Genomic DNA, 19,948 nt, shown 5'->3' with positions numbered 1-19,948 from the left:
CGCCGCCCGCTCTCCTGTCTGAATCGGCTGAAGGGTTTGTTTATAATCATTTTAGTCATGATTTATATCAATACAGCGCTTTTCAAATGCAGAGTGAATTGTGAAGTGATTTAAACATTACTGACTGTAATAGTGCATGCTTGCAGTGGTAGTTATGAAGGCTGCATTTCCTCATGAGTAACAGAAAGGTGCGTCTCATTTCTCCATATAGTAAACAAGTTCATAGCAAACACAGGCGAGTAATGATGAGGGGAAAACCCTGAGATCTTATAAACTCGAGTGAAAGCGTGCTGACGACATCTGCTGGTCAATATGTGAATTGAATGGAACTTTATTTGAGGTTTAAAAAAACTACAAAACAATAATCAGAGGTAAATCGTCGAAGATAAAAACACAAAGCCGCTGGGGTTCCTTACTGAAAAAGCCAGCTTAAACCAGCCCAGGCTGGTTGGCTGGTTTTAACTGGTCGACCAGCCTGGTTTTTGAGGTGTTTTGGCCATTTCCAGGCTGGTTTCCAGCCATTTCCAGCCTGGTCTTAGCTGGTCAGGCTGGGTGATGACCAGCTAAAACCAGCTTGACCAGCCTAGCCAGGCTGGAAGTCCAGCCAAAACCAGCTATGTCCAGCTTAAACCAGGCTGGTCAAGCTGGTTTTAGCTGGTCATTTTCCAGCCTGACCAGCTAAGACCAGGCTGGAAATGGCTGGAAACCAGCCTGGAAATGGCCAAAACCCCTCTAAAACCAGGCTGGTCAACCAGCAAAAACCAGCCAACCAGCCTAGGCTGGTTTTAGCTGGATTTTTCAGCAGGATTTCCTTTGTGGTCCTTGCTATTAATGGAAAGAAATGCTACAGAGTACAGAACAGCTGAGATATAAACCATAACAGTAATCATTCAGTCATTTTCCTTCGGCCTAGTCTCTTATTTATCAGGGGTCGCCACAGCGGAATGAACCGCCAACTATTCCAGCATATGTTTTAGGCAACCCAGTACTGGGAAACACCCATACACACTCATTCACGCACACAATCAAACACTATGGACAATTTTGTTTACCGAATTCACATTATGCGCATGGACTGCAGGGGAAACCGGCGCACCCGAGGAAACCCACGCCAACACAGGGAGTAACAGTAATCAAATTTAATTAATTAATTAACATGAAGTATTTACAATACAAATATATAAAAGATAAAAAAAACATACAAGCTAACTAACATCATTTAACAATTAGTCGTATTTAAAAAACCTGCTTTTTAAATGTCTTGTATTTAATGTTGTTTACAAATAAGCTATTAAAAGAAAATATAAATCATAAAAGCCTAAATATTATTAATTTGTATCGTTTTGGAGGCTAGTTGGGCGATTCAAAGGCATTAACAGTGAACAATAGAGCTGATTGAGACTAATTTATGAGATGAAGATTTATTTTAGATTTTATTTTCATTCCAGAAACAGAAAAACTCCTGCCGAAGGACTGATCTCCACGTGACACACGATTATAAGATGGCGTTTATTAAAGAGGAGAGTGAGGACCTGAAGATTGAAGACACATTCAGACTCAAACAAGAAGATCCGCAGGAACAAACAGGTGATTTTTTTATCTTTTGAGTGTAAAAAAAGCACTATTAACAGGGTTGTGATTTATTTAAATAAGTAAACAATGATATTGAGAATTAAAGAGGACCTATTATGCACATTTTTACAAGATGAGGGCCCGTTTTGATCCTAATTGTGCCGTTTTGGTGAGTGTAGCTTTAAATTCAAATGAGATTGTGCTCTTTTGAAGAGAGGGCGGAGCTACAAATGCCTGTGTGTCAACATAGAGGCAGATTCAAAAACAAGACTAAAGCTTTATGCTAATGAGGGAGAGATGGTCACTAATGGGCGGGGCTTTCAATCTCTGATGACACGTACAAAGGGAGAATGTCAATCCGAGTGTTTCTGCAGACAGTTTTTATCAAGTGTGATTACAAAACAAATAAAATTATAAAAGTTTTACTATTAGAAGCTGGTAATATTCACACGCTGCTGCCACACAGCGGTGTTTAAACCCCTTATAAAAGTGACTTTTGCATAATAGCTCCCCTTTAAGGGGGCTGCTATTCATTTCCAGGTGCTAAAATCACTTGTGAATGCCACTTTGCTTTTTTACTTTCACTTTTAAGTTCCAAAACAATGGAAAAACAGTGCATTTGGCAATGGACAATGTGTTCTGTACACATCGGGACGATTTTTGTGCTTATCGTTTACATTTTAACGCCTTTAATCTTTAAAAGGCACCTATTTTACCCCTTTTACAAGATGTAAGATAAGCCGTTGGTGTCTCTAGAATGCGTCTGTACAGTTTCAGCTCAAAATACCCACCAGATCATTTATTATAGGTTGTTTTCAATCGTGGTTCTGGTGACGTGCAAAATTCAGTAAAAAACTGAATGGAAGACATCGAGGAAAGTCGATGATATAAGAGAGATATAAATAGAACATAAGCACATATGTTGAGCATGATCCGTATATTATGAAGAGGGCCGAGTTTTTCACTGAACTAAAATATATTTGCCTGTCGAGGCGGTAGATACTGTTTAAGCTATCCCGCTACATGAAAAACACTATACTATATTATAGTGTTTGGAAGAATACTATAGATAATTACTTGAATTAAACTGTTGTAGTAATTATATTGTTGCTGTGGAACAACACAACTGTAGTAATAAACAAATTATTCAATAGGCTTCAGTTTTCTACACTATAATTCTACACAATCATCAATGCACCACAGTTTACAGTAACGTTACAGTATTTATTACAGTTTATCAGTTTACTATGTTGCAGTATTCTGTAGCATTCATTAACAAAGAGTTGTATATAATGTATATATATATATACACACGTATATATATATATATATATATGTGACGATTATTATTATTATTATTAAAGTAGGATATTGTTTATTTTTTTGAAAAGTCTACTTTTACAATTTGACACATGCAAACCACTGCAGAAGTGTTCGAACCAGCAGCCCCATGTCATGTACAGTAGGCTACCGAAACGCCAGTAAAGACACAAGCTTTAGAGACGTAACCTAAATTCTGCTTTTAAATAATAGGTCACCTATAGCTTTCGCCATGAGCCACGACTGTGTTCCAAATGGCATCAATGTTTTTCAACATCAAAATTACACCCAAGAGAGAATTAAAAAAAATAATTCCAAGTTTAAATGTTAGAACGTTCTAAATGAATAGGGCATAGGGGGGATAAGTGGGAATAGAACACATCCAGGAACTATGTTTCTCACTACAGCTCCAGGGGTGTAGTTGCAAGCATAGAAGATTGCGACGCAGTTTGTGAATGTTTGTTGCAACGACAGATTTGGGAAACGGCAAATTAACGAACTATGTTTTTAATGACACAACTGGCGACCTTAGTTGACTAATGATGGTTTTCGGAAACGCACCCCAGATCGGATATATTGAGGCATTCTGTTTTGTACGTCATTAAACTTGCAACAATGTAGCACTTCTCCTTGGTTTAATGACGTAGAAGGAAGAGTGTGTGTGGAGACGCCGAAGTGGTAAACAACAACAAGGGAGGTTTATGCTAATGCCAAACTGATGTGCAAACGTGTAATAGCCCGCAACTGTTGCTAGCCACCAGAGCACGATTGGCCGACGAAATGATGCGTCATTGTTGCACAGGTATGTGGACAAGCTTTGACACAGCATTTCGGACTCACTGCTCCTCATTAAAGCCCGCCACAATTTGCTGCCATCAGACCTGAGAACTCTCTCATATCCACAAATTCCTCTGAATGGTGGAGGACGCCATATATAAACCATAGGCGCAAGCTGCGATTACGGCCCTTTCCCTCCTGCGCTTCAAAATCATCTTAAAGTTGGGGAACTTCGCGTATTCCACAGAGCTAAAAGCAAGGCAATTTCTTCTACTGTGGCTAGTGTGGCGCAGATGATAGAATCCGCCTTTATGCATGCGCGAGGTCGTAAATTGTATAGCAAGTGTAAACACATGAATCGAATATGGATCACAATTAAATGAACGTGTAAATGGACAGGCAAAAAAAATCAGATGTAGGCAACAAATTGGAATTGGGCATCAAGACCTGACAGTGTAAACGTGACAAGAGAGTTGGAACAGATATTTTAATCTCAGTTTCTTTGCAAAACATTTTCTGTGGACATGTGTATACATGGTATTATAAAAGCATGGCGCCTGTCAATCAATTTGGTTGGCGGGGAAAACCGCACTTTTACGTGACGTTGCGGTGGGCCTTAATCACTAGGATTTGGGTCTTATTTTAACGTCAGGAAATTTAAAAAAAAGAGACTTGTTGGGTTTACGTCACTCCAATATGACTGAGGACACACTATACCTACACACAGTTCTGTCCATACAGATTCTCATCAATGGTGCCCTTTAACCTCTGCCCTGTCGTTTACTTGTTTTTGTGTTGTTGTTTTTTTCATGCTAGACCCACTGAATTACCTAAATAAGGACACCAAGATACTGAATATAACAGAGGAAGATCTGAATAAGAAAAACTTTGATTTCTTTGAAGAAACAGAATCGTTTAGTTTCTCACAAACTGAAAAGCCTCAAAAAAGAGCTCAAATGACAGAAACCAGAGGCGACTTCTCATGTCTGCAATGCGGGAAGAGTTTCAATCATCACAGAAATCTTAAAGTCCACATGAGAGTCCACAACGGAGAGAAACCTTACAGCTGCCGTCAGTGCGGAAAGAGTTTCACTCAGAACTCAACCCTTAAGCAACATACGAGCGTTCACACCGGAGTGAAGCCGTACACCTGCCATCAGTGCGGAAAGAGTTTCACTCAGAACTCAACCCTTAAACACCACATGAGCGTTCACACCGGAGAGAAACCTTACACGTGCCAGCAGTGCGGAAAGAGTTTCACTCAGCAAGGAAGCTTTAAAAGACACATGCGGATTCACACCGGAGACAAACGTCACAAGTGCAAACTGTGCGAGAAGAGTTATAATCAAAAAGCACACCTTGATGCTCACATGAGGATTCACAGTGGAGAGAAACCGTACATCTGCCAACAGTGTGGAAAGAGATTCACACATAAACACACTCTTAAAGTCCACATTCAGAGAGTTCACACCGAAGAGAGAAAGCTTAAGTCGCAGCTGAACACTCGCACCGAAGTAAATTCTTATGTATGCCCTCACTGTGGAAAGAGATTCAAACAAATAGGGGGCCTTAACAGGCACCTGAGAGTCCACACCGGCGAGGGCTCCTACACCTGCACATTGTGTGCTAAACATTTCTTCCACAAAGGAAACCTGGAGGTTCACATGAGAGTTCACACTGGAGAGAAGCCGTACACCTGCTCCCGATGCGGAAGGAGGTTTTCACAGAAACCGGCTCTTACCGTCCACATGAGGATTCATACCGGAGAGAAGCCCTACACCTGCACACAGTGTGGACTGAGCTTCATTTATAAAAGAAACCTTACAAAACACAACACAACTCACATCTCTTAGAGATCCTTTTAATCCCAGTCTACATGATTTAGATTCACTTGGCGCAGTGGGTAACACGATTGCCTCACAGTAAGGTTCGCCTCACGCTGGTTCGAGCCTTGGCTGGGTCACTTGGCATTTATGTGTGGAGTTTGCATGTTCTCCCTGTGTTGGTGTGGGGTTTCCCCAACAAGTCCAAAGACGTGGTATAGGTAAATTGGGTAAGCTAAATTATTCGTACTGTATGTGTGTGAATCAGTGTGTATGGGTTGCAGATGTAAGGGCATCCACTGTGTAAAATATATGCTGGATAAGTTGGCGCTTCATTCCGCTGTGGCGACCCCAGATTAATAAAGGGACTAAGCCGAGAAGAAAATGAATAAATGAATTAGGAAATTGGGGATAAACTTAGACTTGGGATATTGTAAACCCTGAGCATTCAATGTAGGATAGAAAAGGTTGCCAAACCTAATAAGACTTTTATGTAGAGCCTCAGATGGTGTATTTAAGGTGCTCAAGTTTAAGACGTGATAACACTTCTAATGTCCAGTGTTTCAAGAGTTCACACTTAGCTGATGATCCATCAAAAGCTTGTTTGGCATGCTGTCCCGAAGAGAGCCCCGAGCTCAAGGGATCCTCGAGCCCATGGCTTCCTCCCACTTGCAGCGCTAGAGGGGAGCCTGAGCTCGGTGAATCTCAGAACTCCCCATCTGCAGTAGCTAGGGAACACGCGAGGAAAAAAGGGGGCTAGACAAATGCTTGATTGGTATGCATGATGTATGTCTTTGGATGGTGGGAGGAAACTGGAGAACCCAGGGAAAACCCAGGGAAAACCCACGCGGACACGGGGAGAATATACAAACTCCTCACAGAAACACCTACCGACCTGGCAGGACCAGGGCTGGCAGTGTTCTTGCTGTGGGGCTAACAGTGCTAACCACTGGGCCTCCGTGCCGCCCGATCTACAGTGAAGGAGGAGAATGGGGAGGAAGGGGGGTTTCTTCCAAACGAAGATAAAGTGGACTGAAGACTGTGGTTATTTATAGTAGCTTATGGCTCATATGATTGGATGATACTGATTAGCTTAATACGAGACCGGCTGCGATAAATCATAAGCACATGATCCTCTCGAAATTAGTTTATAAATAAACCTCACTTGTGGAATGGTAGGTTTGATTTTTTTCACCTGAGAAGAATTGGGCGTCTGGTCAATAATGAAGAGAAGGCAATGTTTTCTACATGATTAGATGACAGGTGCATTTCTTCTGGGACTACACCAGTCTTGTCACCCTGTCTTGGAAAAAGAAGACACAACCTTCCATCTCTCTATTCCTCACTCTAAAAGAGTAGCCATTGCCTTCTGAAAATTGGCAACGAATTCAGAATACAGGACAATTTTGCACCTTTTTGGAGTGGATATAACAATGGCTTTGTGTTACACAAAGGAGTTCTGCGTAGCATCTTGCTGACTGAACTCATCCCTCTCCCCTCTGCAGAGTAACCTGCAGAAATGGCAGCATATCTTGAAAGAAGATTTGGGGGGCACAGAATTGATGGTTCACATATACCAATGATCACACCAAGGGAACACCACAATGATTATGTGAATCGCAAGGGTTGACACTCCATTATCTTACAGGCTGTTGTGGATGGTAGGGGACAGTTCTGGAATATTTGTGTTGGTCGCCCAGGGAGCCTACATGACGTCCATCCGCTTAGACTGCCCAAACTGTGGGATCTCTTCAACACATTTTTACCAGCACACAAGACAAATAGGAGGAGAGAATCTAGGCCAGGGGTGGCGAACCCGCGGCTCGCGAGCCGCTTGCGGCTCTTTAACTGCTATTGTGCGGCTCAACCTCTCGCGCGATTTAACATACATTAACCAATTGACTAATGCCCCATTCACACGGGGCTTCAGCGTTGCTCGCTGCAGAAGCTGGGAGTAGCTCAACTTTTCAAGCGCCAACGGATGCGTCAGCCAATCAGATCGCTGTATGCAAATACACCTGCTAGACAGTGGCCTATTGCTGACTGAATTTCATTTTCTGACGCTTCTATGACGATCGTTTCAGCTCTAACTTCAGACACGCCTTCAGTCAAGGGTTGACACTGAAGCCCTATGGAAGGCCATTGGGGCCAAAACGTCTGCAACAAACGCGTTTACACGTTATTACGTGTTAACACGTAATTTACGCGTTAACACGCAATTACGCGTTAACACGTAGGTACGTGTTAACACGTGATTTACGTGTTAACACGCAATTTACGTGTTAACACGTTTTTTTTTTAACTAGTGTCATTTTTAAAGCACAATCATTTAATAATTTCTCCAACCTGCTCATTTTAAAATGTATAATGTCATTTCACTTAAATCACAATAAATGTTTGGATTCAATGAACTGTAGTAGATATTTTGTATAATGAAAGGCCAAACATCTTCTGCAATGTTATGTTTGATGGCCATTATAATTCTTGTCATTCAGCTGCTGAGATTTCTTTGAAAATGTGTCCAGAGAAATCAGTATGAGCTTTATTTGACAAGTGTGGGCAAACACACAAGAAATGTTTTGGGTGTTTTTTTTCCAGGAGCACAGGATACATACAAATCAACACAAGGACACAGAATGACATAAGTGGATATAAAATAAACAATAAAACATTTTGGTTACAAAAATCATAAACAGTAAGGGTTGTGTATATGTATGACCATAAAAAATAAACAGGTAACAACTGATTTAATAATAAAGATCTATAGATATAAAGATGTGTAGAGATCTGAAGGTTGGACGGGTGCACAGCAATAATCCTCTCCGCTGTCCTGACAGTCCGCTGCAGTCTTCTTATGTCTGATTTGGTGGCTGATCCGAACCAGACAGTAATTGAAGTTTTGTCAGATGAAGTGGCGGCAGATTGTGCATTCTCATACTATATGTAACAGGTCATTAATTACTAAACACATGAATGATTTAATGCAGAGTAGCCTATCTTGGTGAGGTTTATGTCTGCAAATTATGCACATATTGTAGAACAAACATTTTATAAAATTACTGTATTTCTTAATAATTTTGTGTTATACATTCATGCTTGTAATATATATTTATTGTTTGCAGAACTTTGCACTATGTACTTTTTGTTACTCTACTGGAAGCTCCAATCACCTAGACAAAATATTCTTGTGTGTAAACAAATGAGGTAAGAAAAACCCAAATTATGATTAACTGGATCAAAATTACAAGATAAAAAGCAGAAATTATGATTTAATAACTCAAAATTATGACTGAATAAATCTGTAGAAATTACATTACAACAATAGGTGGCCACAAAGCACCATCTAAATGTAGAACTTAATTCTCCAAGGATGATTTTATAAAAAGTTTTTTTTTTTTTTAATTATTATAGTTATTGAATCTTTAACTGAGAATTGTGTGAAAATATACATTTATTTTACATCAAATATAATACATTGTTTAATAACATGTACATATTTGTAATAGTTATATAAATAGGCTAAGGGGCAATTTTTTCGATATTCATTTTCTTTTCAGCTTAGTCCCTTTAGTAATTTGGGTTTACCACAGGTGAATGAATCGCCAACTCATTCAGAACGTTTTACACAACGGATGCCCTTTCAGCTGAAGCCCAGCACTTCACACACACTCACTACAGACAATTTAGCTTACCCAATTTACCTATACAGCATGTCTTTGCACCCGGAGGAAACCCACGCAAGCAGGAGGAGCAGGGATGGGAAAAAATACATTGAAATTCATTCATTTTCTTTTCGGCTTAGTCCCTTTATTAACCAGGAGTCACCACAGAAGGATGAACTGCCAACTTATCCAGCATATGTTTTACGCAGCGGATGCCCTTCCAGCTGCAACCCATCACTAGGAAACACCCATACTATGGACAATTTAGCCTACCTAATTCACCTGTTCTGCATGTCTTGGGACTTGTGGGAGAAACCGGAGCAGCCAGAGAAAACCCACACGAACGAGGAGAGAACATGCAAACTCCACACAGAAATACCAACTGACCCAGCCAAGGCTCGAACCAGCAACCTACTTGGTGTGAGGCAACAGCATACTGCGCCACCGCATCACATTAAAATGCATTTTATAATACTAACTACATCCATTTTCCATGTATCGAAATAAACTTCAAAATACAGCAGCCACAAATATATCTAAATAAAACACTTTTACAAGAGAGCATTGTAAAATAGTCGGTCAATCCCTTCATCATTAAACTGACTAAGTTAAGTAAACAATGTTTGACAGCAACAGCGTTTGAACAAGTTTAATTCAGCTTGTCAACTTATTCACCTCTACATGAGGAGGTATTCATAAACTAGTTTCTTTCAAGTCTAAATTTCATACAGAAAGTCCGGTCTTGAAGAGGTTCGCTGTAAATCACAAAAAATAAAAATAAAATAGATAGATAAAGAGTTAGACTATATTGCTTCATTGTGTTTTCATCCATCGAGTGGCCAGTAAAATGGACAATCTTTTAACAGTCTTAAATTTTAAAAGTTATATGAAGAGGTTACTTAAATTTTTTTGTTTACATGTTTTTAATAAATCTTTTCAAATTAAATCTTCTATACTCAAATGTAAAAACATTTTCTGAAAACAACTAAAATATTCAGTTTTAATAATTTCCATAAATCATGTTTTCAAGTGTACTCTTCAAAGGTTTATATATTTTTTTTTAAATCAAGGAGCTCGTTTGACAAAAATATGTAACAGACTAAAATTTGGTAGAAATATTGCATTAGAATTAAAGAAATGTGAAGAACACACTTCAATCCTCAGCCCCAGAGTGAAGAGTCAGCACAGGGTTAAGAAGAGAGAAAAATATAAATATTTCAATAAAATAAATTTTATTATTTATAAGATCTTTATTAGAAATATAGGAAATTTAATAGATAGTTGTCAAGCTGAGGGAGTATAGCCTAACCACAAAGAGAAAGCAGCTAAATTTAGAGGACTAGCTTACCTAATGAAAAAAAAAAAAATTATAATAATAAATTAAAAAAAAAAAAAAAAAAAAAAAAAAAAAAAAAAAAAACCACACACAAACTTCCCTGAGCTTCCCCTCTCAAACGAACAGGTGAAAGGATATACAAAATAAAAGGCACTCACCCTTTAGTCACACTTGGAAGTAAATCTCAAATTAAGTACACAAAATAGTAAAAAGTAATGGACATGCAGGAACAATAATATTAATTTGGCTTTAAGGCTTAATCCAACTACCACAACCACTAGTGACCACTATCACAAATACCAACTAGGAAGTGTTCCTCAACTCACTATAGCTTCAGAAGGCAGTATTTATAGCCAAACCACTCTGACTCAGGCAGGTTCATAATGATTAGCAGCTGGAAGCTAATTAACCTGAGAGCTGGGGAGAGCACAAGGGTGAAATTTTTGGAAAAGGTCAAAGGTGGAAAAGCAGGGTGGAGCACAACACAATATTCAAGGCTTACACATAAAATTATGTTTTGGCTGTAACAAATACAAAACATAAAACATGACAACCATAAAAATGGACTCATCCTGTTGTATAGACTGGAGTAGTATTAAATATTTGTGCATTATATATACTGTTTTATGCCACTTTGACATCTTTAGACAGAATTGTAATATATCTATCTATCTATCTATCTATCTATCTATCTATCTATATATATATATATATATATATATATATATATATATATATATATATATATGTGTGTGTGTGTGGTGTGTGTGTGTGTGTGTGTGTGTGTGTGTGTGTGATTAATTGGTATATTTGTATGTCCTGATATTTATTTGAAAGTATATGTTTTATACTATATAATAGAAATTAACATTTTAAATCTCATTTTCAGTTAAAGATTCAATTTACTATAAAGATTTCATTAGATTAATTATTCACCTCCACCTTGGACCTCCAATTTTGATTTTTATCCAATAATTTAGACTTTTCTAAATCATAATCTCTATTTCTAAAGCATGATTTTGCCGTATCTGGCAGAAACTAGCTTCGATATATAACTGAACCAGACATTAAACAGCAGCGATACTTGCTGCTTTCGGTTTGTATTTCTTAACGCACTTCCGCGTGCGTTACTCTCCCGTCATGAGCTTGGTTGATGAGGTAAGGTCACCGTAAGCGCATCGTAGTGCTTCGGTCACTTCATCATGAATAATTCAAGTAAAACGTAGCTGTGGTGTCCCGATGACTGTGTCTGTCGTAACAGCTCGTAATCCTTCTCGTAAATATTAATGTGGTGATGCGCGCAATCGTTTTGTTACACAATGGCTACGTCGAGCCTACGCCATCTGGTCCACTTCCTTTAAAAGGAGCTCAACATATTTGGCAGCGAGGAATAAGGCAGAGATTGCGCTGAGACAGTTTCTTATTTCAATTTCCGATAGCCTGCTTCTTTACCAGTCATCTAACTGTAAAATAGCGTTGGGCTGTATTCATACGAGGATAAAAAAATACGAGAGAGAGAGAGAGAGAGAGACTAGCGAAAATAATTTAAATTAAATAGTCTACATTAACAAACCGTATGCCTTTTCGGGGGGTTGCTGAATAAACTTAGTGACCGTCCTTTTTAGTACGAGCTCTGATAAACCGTCATGAAATGCACATACTGTTCTCTCATCATTTCTTTTTAGCTCTGAAAATCGGATTTCTTGTCAAAATAAAAGTCCCCATAAACAACAGAAGTAAAGTGATCCTTAAACACAAAGAAATGTAAGATAACTCTTATTAACGTCTGTTACAGTGTTAATTAACACATTAGTGGTAACAAGAACAAACAATGAGCAAATGTAACATTAGATAATGCTGGAGTGTACACTACAATAAATTACACTCACAAATGCTTTGTTAATGGTAATAGTAAATCATATTAATAAATGGTTAACAAGCATGAAAAACATGCATGTTGAAGCTGAGAATTCCAATACTCTAAAACCTGCATGTTATTCATGCTTGTTCACTACACAAAGACATTTATTTCAGACAGATTCCTCTGGCATCCAAAGTTCCTCCTGATGGCTGTGGCTCTTCTTCATTTGGTGATTTACCCTGGATAACGTGGCTCTTGATCATCTCAAACAAACACGTTCTGTCTTGATCACAGATACGCCAGCGAGATGCACACCAACAGTTTATTCTCTTTTTAATTCTGATATGTCACTCATTATGTTGTGTGCATTGCGACATTTTAAGAAAAACTCTGTTACTAAACCTTCACAGTCTGCGCTTACTGCTGGAATCCGCAATCAATGAAGATTGGTCACCAAGGAGATATGAGTCCTCTCGCGCGCTCACTCGGTCTCTCTCCTTTCGCTTGAATTACAGTTAGCTTAGTCCATAAACAATCATTTTATAAAATACATAATTTACCCAGGCCTAAACCGAATATGCAATATTATCCTTGCATAATTATCAAAGCGGAATAAGCTAGGGCTCATTTTATATATAAACTATACATATACATTTTAACAAAATTTTAAGTAATAGAACATTATACGTAAAAAAGAAATTTTATACAGTAGGGTTGTAGGAAAAAAGCATTTTTTTTCCCCCAAGCAGCATTTTTCATTCTGCAGGCTGTTCGCTCTGGCAAATGGTCAAATATTTGTAACCTAGCCTATAATAAATAAAAAGCAGAGTTATTCTGCAATTAGGTGCTCTATCAGGCACACTCTTAAGAGTATCTTGTAGTGTGCTGTGCCGCAGTTTTCATATCTTCTAGTGTGCGCACGTTTAAGATTTGAGATAATGAAATCGCAGAAGATTCGCCTCGTGTGCGCTGCAACCAGATTTTATTATCGGTTAGGATTTTAAAACTCCTGCAGCAAGTGAGGAGAAAATGAAACCACATCAGAATGAGGAAAAATCAGATGTGCATGACATAATCTTTAAAAAAATGAGAAATTAAAAATGTAGCAGACATATGACAGGGGTTTGAGACACAACAATTACAGTGGAACACTAATCAAACCCTTATTTTCCACACAACAAAAGAAATCATCCATTCATAGGCAGGAGCAAAAACATACACTTGTATTTTTCTTGGAAAATTATCTTTTTGAAACATTTGATTTGATATAATTTGTATCTTATTTGTAATGTGTGTTTTTTTCTTTCTCCGTTATCTACACAATAAACAAGAGGGAATACCATCTGAAGTGCACAAGTCCGCTATATGCTTCAGCGCCAAAACACCATTTTTTAAATTTTATGTGCAATATTTACTGTTTTAGAGAAGCCTGATTTCATACTGTTTTGATTATTAATGACATTATCATTCATTGCGCAGGTCTCTTTGAATGAGCCAGGCTTTACAAGCTATTTGCAGCACTGACCTTGTTCCCAGATTACTTCGGAAGAACGAACTTGGTTGGATGATAAAACTCAGAAACTCATTGTGAGAACGGAGATGCTCTGTGCATGCCTGGCCGCAATGCGTGATTTATTTTTTTAATTTGAGAGTCTACATGCTGAATTGTGCCAGTCTGTCAAGATAAAATTGCTAACAACATCTTAATATTTTAAAAAAAGTATTAAAGTTTGCATAATAATTGATCGACATATATACACACACACACACACACACATTTTATATATATATGTGCACGGGGGGTGGCCCGGTGCCTAGAGCCACTGCCCGTTTGCCTTCATTGGCTGAGGTGCCCCTCTTGCTCAATCGAGAATATATATATATATATATATATATATATATATATATATATATATACATACTATAAGACTTATTATGACTATATATATAAGATAATGTGGGAAATATTATTTTAAATTAACATTTTGCATTGACTTCAACTGCATGTGTTACCCACTACAATGCAAAGGTACTTGTCAAGTAAATTACCATGGAACATTAGTTTAAGTTTAGGTTATTTCATTAGCTTGTTTAAGAAAACTGCATGCTTGAAAAAATGACATTTTCAGTTAAAGATTTAATAACTCTCTAAAAAACTTTGTTTTATTAGATTAATCATCTTTAGAGAATTAAGTTCTACATTTAGATGGTTGTTTTTCGCCACCTATTGTCATAATGTAATTTCTACAGATTTATTCAGTCATATTTTTGAGTTATTAAATCATTATTTCGACTTTTTATCTTGTAATTTTGATTTAGTATATCATAATTTAGTTTTTTTCTTAAAAGGCAGAAAGGAGCTTAGTTATTACATAGTTTTATGGAAACTTGTCAATTATTTATTGTCAGTTGTTTGCACACAAGAATATTTTGTCTTGGTGATTGGAGCTTCCAGTACAGAGACAAAAGTACATAGTCCAAAGTTCTGTAAACAATAAACATATATTACAAGCATAAATGTATAACACAAAATTATAAATTATAAAATGTTTGTTCTACAATATGTGCATTATTTGCAGACATAAACCTCACCAAGATAGGCTACTCTGCATTAAATCATTCATGTGTTTAGTAATTAATGACCTGTTACATATAGTATGAGAATGCACAATCTGCCGCCACTTCATCTGACAAAACTTCAATTACTGTCTGGTTCGGATCAGCCACCAAATCAGACATAAGAAGACTGCAGCGGACTGTCAGGACAGCGGAGAGGATTATTGCTGTGCACCCGTCCAACCTTCAGATCTCTACACATCTTTATATCTATAGATCTTTATTATTAAATCAGTTGTTACCTGTTTATTTTTTATGGTCATACATATACACAACCCTTACTGTTTATGATTTTTGTAACCAAAATGTTTTATTGTTTATTTTATATCCACTTATGTCATTCTGTGTCCTTGTGTTGATTTGTATGTATCCTGTGCTCCTGGAAAAAAAACACCCAAAACATTTCTTGTGTGTTTGCCCACACTTGTCAAATAAAGCTCATACTGATTTCTCTGGACACATTTTCAAAGAAATCTCAGCAGCTGAATGACAAGAATTATAATGGCCATCAAACATAACATTGCAGAAGATGTTTGGCCTTTCATTATACAAAATATCTACTACAGTTCATTGAATCCAAAACATTTATTGTGATTTAAGTGAAATGACATTATACATTTTAAAATGAGCAGGTTGGAGAAATTATTAAATGATTGTGCTTTAAAAAATGACACTAGTTAAAAAAAAACGTGTTAACACGTAAATTGCGTGTTAACACGTAAATCACGTGTTAACACGTACCTACGTGTTAACGCGTAATTGCGTGTTAACGCGTAAATTACGTGTTAACACGTAATAACGTGTAAACGCGTTTGTTGCAGACGTTTTGGCCCTAATGGCCTTCCATAAAGCCCCGTGTGATTGGGGAGCAACACGAGTGACGTGCAGTTCGTTAATATCAATCGTCATGGCAGAGTCAGGAAAGCATACAGCTAAGCGTAAATACGAAGATGAGCGCAGAACATTTTTATCTGAATGGGAGGATTTATATTTTTTTGTTGAAAGAAATGGAAAGCCATTCTGCTTGATATGCCAGACTTATGTCTGTGAATCACTTTTTTCGACACTGAAACTAGTGAAATCAAAGCATCGCTCTGTTCTTACTGACACACATGTGAAAGAGTTACTACGAGTAGCCACAACTGAATACGAGCCAAACCTGAAAAAAATTGTGGAAACCAAGGAATGTCAGGTGTCCCACTGAGTCAAGTAAAATGAGGTAGCCTAATTTAAATCCATGAAAACTATTGCGTTATATAATTAGGTGTATAAGTTATTGTGACAGATATACTGTTGTTTGCGCATCTGTTGTGTGGCTCTTTGCAGTGATAAAGTTTTTTTTTTGGCTCATCATGCCAAACAGGTTTGCCACCCCTGATCTAGGCCATTACATTATTGGGGACACTTCTTATCCTGCTCAGCCATGGCTAGTGAAACCTTTCATAGATAGAGGAAGACTTACGGAACAACAAGATCCATACAATGCTAGGGTCAGTTGGGCCAGGGTGATGATAGAAACTGCAAGGAAGGTGGCGTGGCTTTTAAAATGCAATGACTGCGATTTGGATTTGGCCAGAGAGATGGTGGTAGCTTGTTGCATTCTCCACAACCTGTGTGAGCAACACAATGATGTGTGCAGACCAGAATGGATGAATGGCCCTGACATGCCCCAATACCAACAGCCATCTACACCTCTTCTAGAGCGGGAAAGAGTCATCCATGAAGCAGATGTTCTGCATGCTGGTCTGTTGAGACACTTTAGTCAAAATGTATGAAAAACTAGTGTATTATTTTAAATAAACAGGTAACGTGGAGGCACAGTAGGTAATGCTGTCGCCTCAAAGCAAGAAGGTCGCTGGTTCGAGCATCAGCTGGGTCAGCTAGCGTTTCTGTGTGGAGTTTGCATGTTCTCCCCATGTTCGCGTGGGTTTCATCCGGGTGCTCCGCTTTCGCCCACACTCCTAAGGCATACGGTACAGGTTAATTGGGTAGGCTAAGTTGTTCGTTGTGTATGTGTGTGAATGAGTGTGTATGGATGTTTCCTAGAGATCGGTTGCAGCTGGAAGGGCATCCGCAGTGTAAAAAAAAAACAAACAAAAAAAACGTGCTGGATAAGTTGGCGGGTTATTCCGATGTGGTGACCCCAGATTAATAAAGAGACTAAGCCGAAAAGAAAACGAATGAATGAATGTAAATAAATAATAAACGATAATATGGAAAACGATTGGAGGGGAAAGAAGGAATATCTTTCAAATCTCCTTACATAACAGGCTAAATTAGTGATGATAATGTAACTATAATAGTGTATCGGTATTAGTGGCGGGCAGAAATATATTTTTGATTGGCCACTTTCACTATAAGTAAATTAAGCACTTAAATTATTACGTTTATAACAGTCACATAGCGGTTTTATATCAAATATTGAAAATGATATAAACTACTCTACAATTTGATGGTAAATATAACCAATTAAACAATGGCTGTTATCTGTTTTCAGTATTCAAACATTAAATGGCAAATGCATCGCTAGGAAGTTAAATAAAAAAACATATACGGATATAAAGCATATAAAGGACTATTATATTTAGCAATATGTTCTTTTATCTATGTGTTTTTTTTAAACAGATGCTTCTTTGTTTGACGTTTCAGAAAATATTTTGTGTAGCTACATCACCCAGTATGATAGAGCGGAGGAACTATGACATCAATTTGTATGCTAAAACCCGGAAGCGAGTTAGCATTTTAGCAGTTCCGGTTCCCTCGTCCCGAAGTCAGTGGGTTTTTTGACTGGGATTTCAGTTGAATCGCTTAAATAAGGTTCGTGGCGAACACAAACTCAAGATACTTTCGCGTTTTATTCTACGACATAAAACACATCAGTTACATCTCACTGTTGATTTTTTTAAAAATCGGTTACGCTTCTTTTAAAAGACGGTTGCTATCAAGTTGCTAAATGGGACTACAGGCGGCGTCGGAGACATTATACGTCGTCGAGCTGATCTGGTCTGGAACGCAGCTCGCTTGCGTTGGACATTTGGATTTGTCTGCGATTTCAGTATTTTCATGAATAGTATTTAATAGTTTGTAGTGTTTTTCTAATTGGGATTTCATATTGTGTGTAGATAACGCCTTCACTTGTAAAAACCGTCAAGAACGATTAATTTGTTGATCATTTATTTTAATTAAGCAATATTATGAAGATACAGCTTACCAGTGCAGCCTGTCTCTTTCCTGCTCTCACTAATGCAAACGTGTGAATAAGTGTGTAAAAATACATATTAATTGTCATTTTAACGTGATCAAGTGAATTTTCGTATTTTTTTTCTTCATCTGAACACATTTAACTCTGTCATAACTGCAAAAACTTACACTCATTCTCAAAATGTATAGCAGATGTGACTGTATGGGCTGCTTTCGCTGTACTTCGTGACAAAAAAAGAATATTGAATGTTGTTCTGTGTCCATGATGGGACTTGCAGGCATATAGACCCGTCCCTCACGCCTCATTTCTGTCTTGTTACTAGGGTAAGTGGGCTGTGTGCACGCGATTGATACACTCATTTAAATATGTCTTATGATAATACTATGTAGGCACATTTATAGATACAGCTTTAAAACTTTTACATCAACCGTAAAGCAAAACAGATGTATTTCCCATGTAAAAACGATCCAAAAGGCACGTAGGTCTATACAGATGTGTTTTTGCGTATTTATTTGTTTATAATATATAGCGTGGATTTTAATATAATAAACCAAGAGAGTAACTTATTGTCATGGACCATATTTCTAAAAAATAAGCTTGAAAAATTGTCTGTTGCAGGGTGGTGAGACATCACAGGTGAGCACCCCGAAGACACTAGTCCGTTTGTAGCCTAATGTTAGCTTTTCAGTTCTTGCGTTAGCATTTAAGATCCTAAAAGTTGTATTTTCGTGTGAAGATTATCCGCCTGGGCAAAACGTGTAAGTGTAATTTGAACCGTGTTTGAACAGAGCTTATTATCTCCAATCTTGAAAAGCCTATGGGAAAATCCTATAGGGATTTTATCGAGGAACCAGTTTTACGCTAGCAGTTGATTAGCCTACAGGGTGACATCATAGTTCCTCCACTGAGCGTGATTTCGGCGTCCGTATATAGCCTACAGTCAGTGAAAACCTCGTCTGAAAATTTGTGTCTGTAATCTTCAGCAACACATGTAGCCTCTGTTAGAAACATGCTAATTCATGCTAGAATCATGCTAACAACATGCTAATTCATGCTAGAATCAATCTAGTAACATGCTAATTCATGCTAGAATCAATCTAGTAACATGCTAATTCATGCTAGAAACATGCTAGTAACAAGCTAATTCATGCTAGAAACATGCTAATTAATCCTAGAATCATGCTAATTTATGTTAGCAACTGCCCAGCAACCACTCAGAATACTTTAGCAACCGCCTAGCAACAACCTAGCAATGCCTTAGCAACCACCCAGAACACCCTAGCAACACCTTAGCAAGCACTCAGAACAACCTAGCAACCGCCCTACCAAGAACATGCCAAGCTATACTAGAAACATGCTAACATATATGTACTTATCTATGCCGACTGTTTCAAACTTCATAAAAACTGCTTCAGTTATTTACACTTTAAAACGACTTCAAACTTTTAGACTCGGCTTTTCAAGCCACCAAAAAGTTCGTCCTCAAACTTTAATATCTAGTTCTGAGTTCATATTAGTCCGAAAGCTGATAATAATAGTTAAACATGGTATTTTGTTCATGTTTGCTGAAAAATAATGTGCTCCTTTTCTTCCGGCTTCTCCTTTGTTTTTTGGCGCCGCCTCTCGCGTTTGTCAGTGTCTGGACAGGATTGGGTTTCAAAAGCCCGTCATAATCAAGCGCAGGTTATTATCATCAGCTCAAGAAGTTTGTTATGTCAGATATAGACACGCGGTGAGTGCAAGGAAGAAAAGCGAAACGCTCGCACTTCAGACTGCCTT

General features: G+C 37.9%; 1 protein-coding gene across 1 annotated transcript; it reads left to right on the top strand.

Moving 5' to 3' along the window:
* LOC130221958 (gastrula zinc finger protein XlCGF8.2DB-like) lies at window positions 1-7,788 on the top strand. Its single transcript, XM_056454551.1, has 3 exons — window positions 1-34; window positions 1,449-1,587; window positions 4,486-7,788. The coding sequence occupies exons 2-3, from the start codon at window positions 1,503-1,505 to the stop codon at window positions 5,520-5,522; spliced, it is 1,122 nt and encodes a 373-aa protein (XP_056310526.1). The 5' UTR covers window positions 1-34; window positions 1,449-1,502; the 3' UTR covers window positions 5,523-7,788.
* Window positions 7,789-19,948: the final 12,160 nt, after the last annotated feature.

The sequence above is a fragment of the Danio aesculapii genome, chromosome 4, assembly GCF_903798145.1.
Source record: "Danio aesculapii chromosome 4, fDanAes4.1, whole genome shotgun sequence".
NCBI lineage: Eukaryota > Metazoa > Chordata > Actinopteri > Cypriniformes > Danionidae > Danio > Danio aesculapii.
Note: the sequence above shows the minus strand (reverse complement) of the source record. Positions and strands in the feature narration are given on the sequence as shown.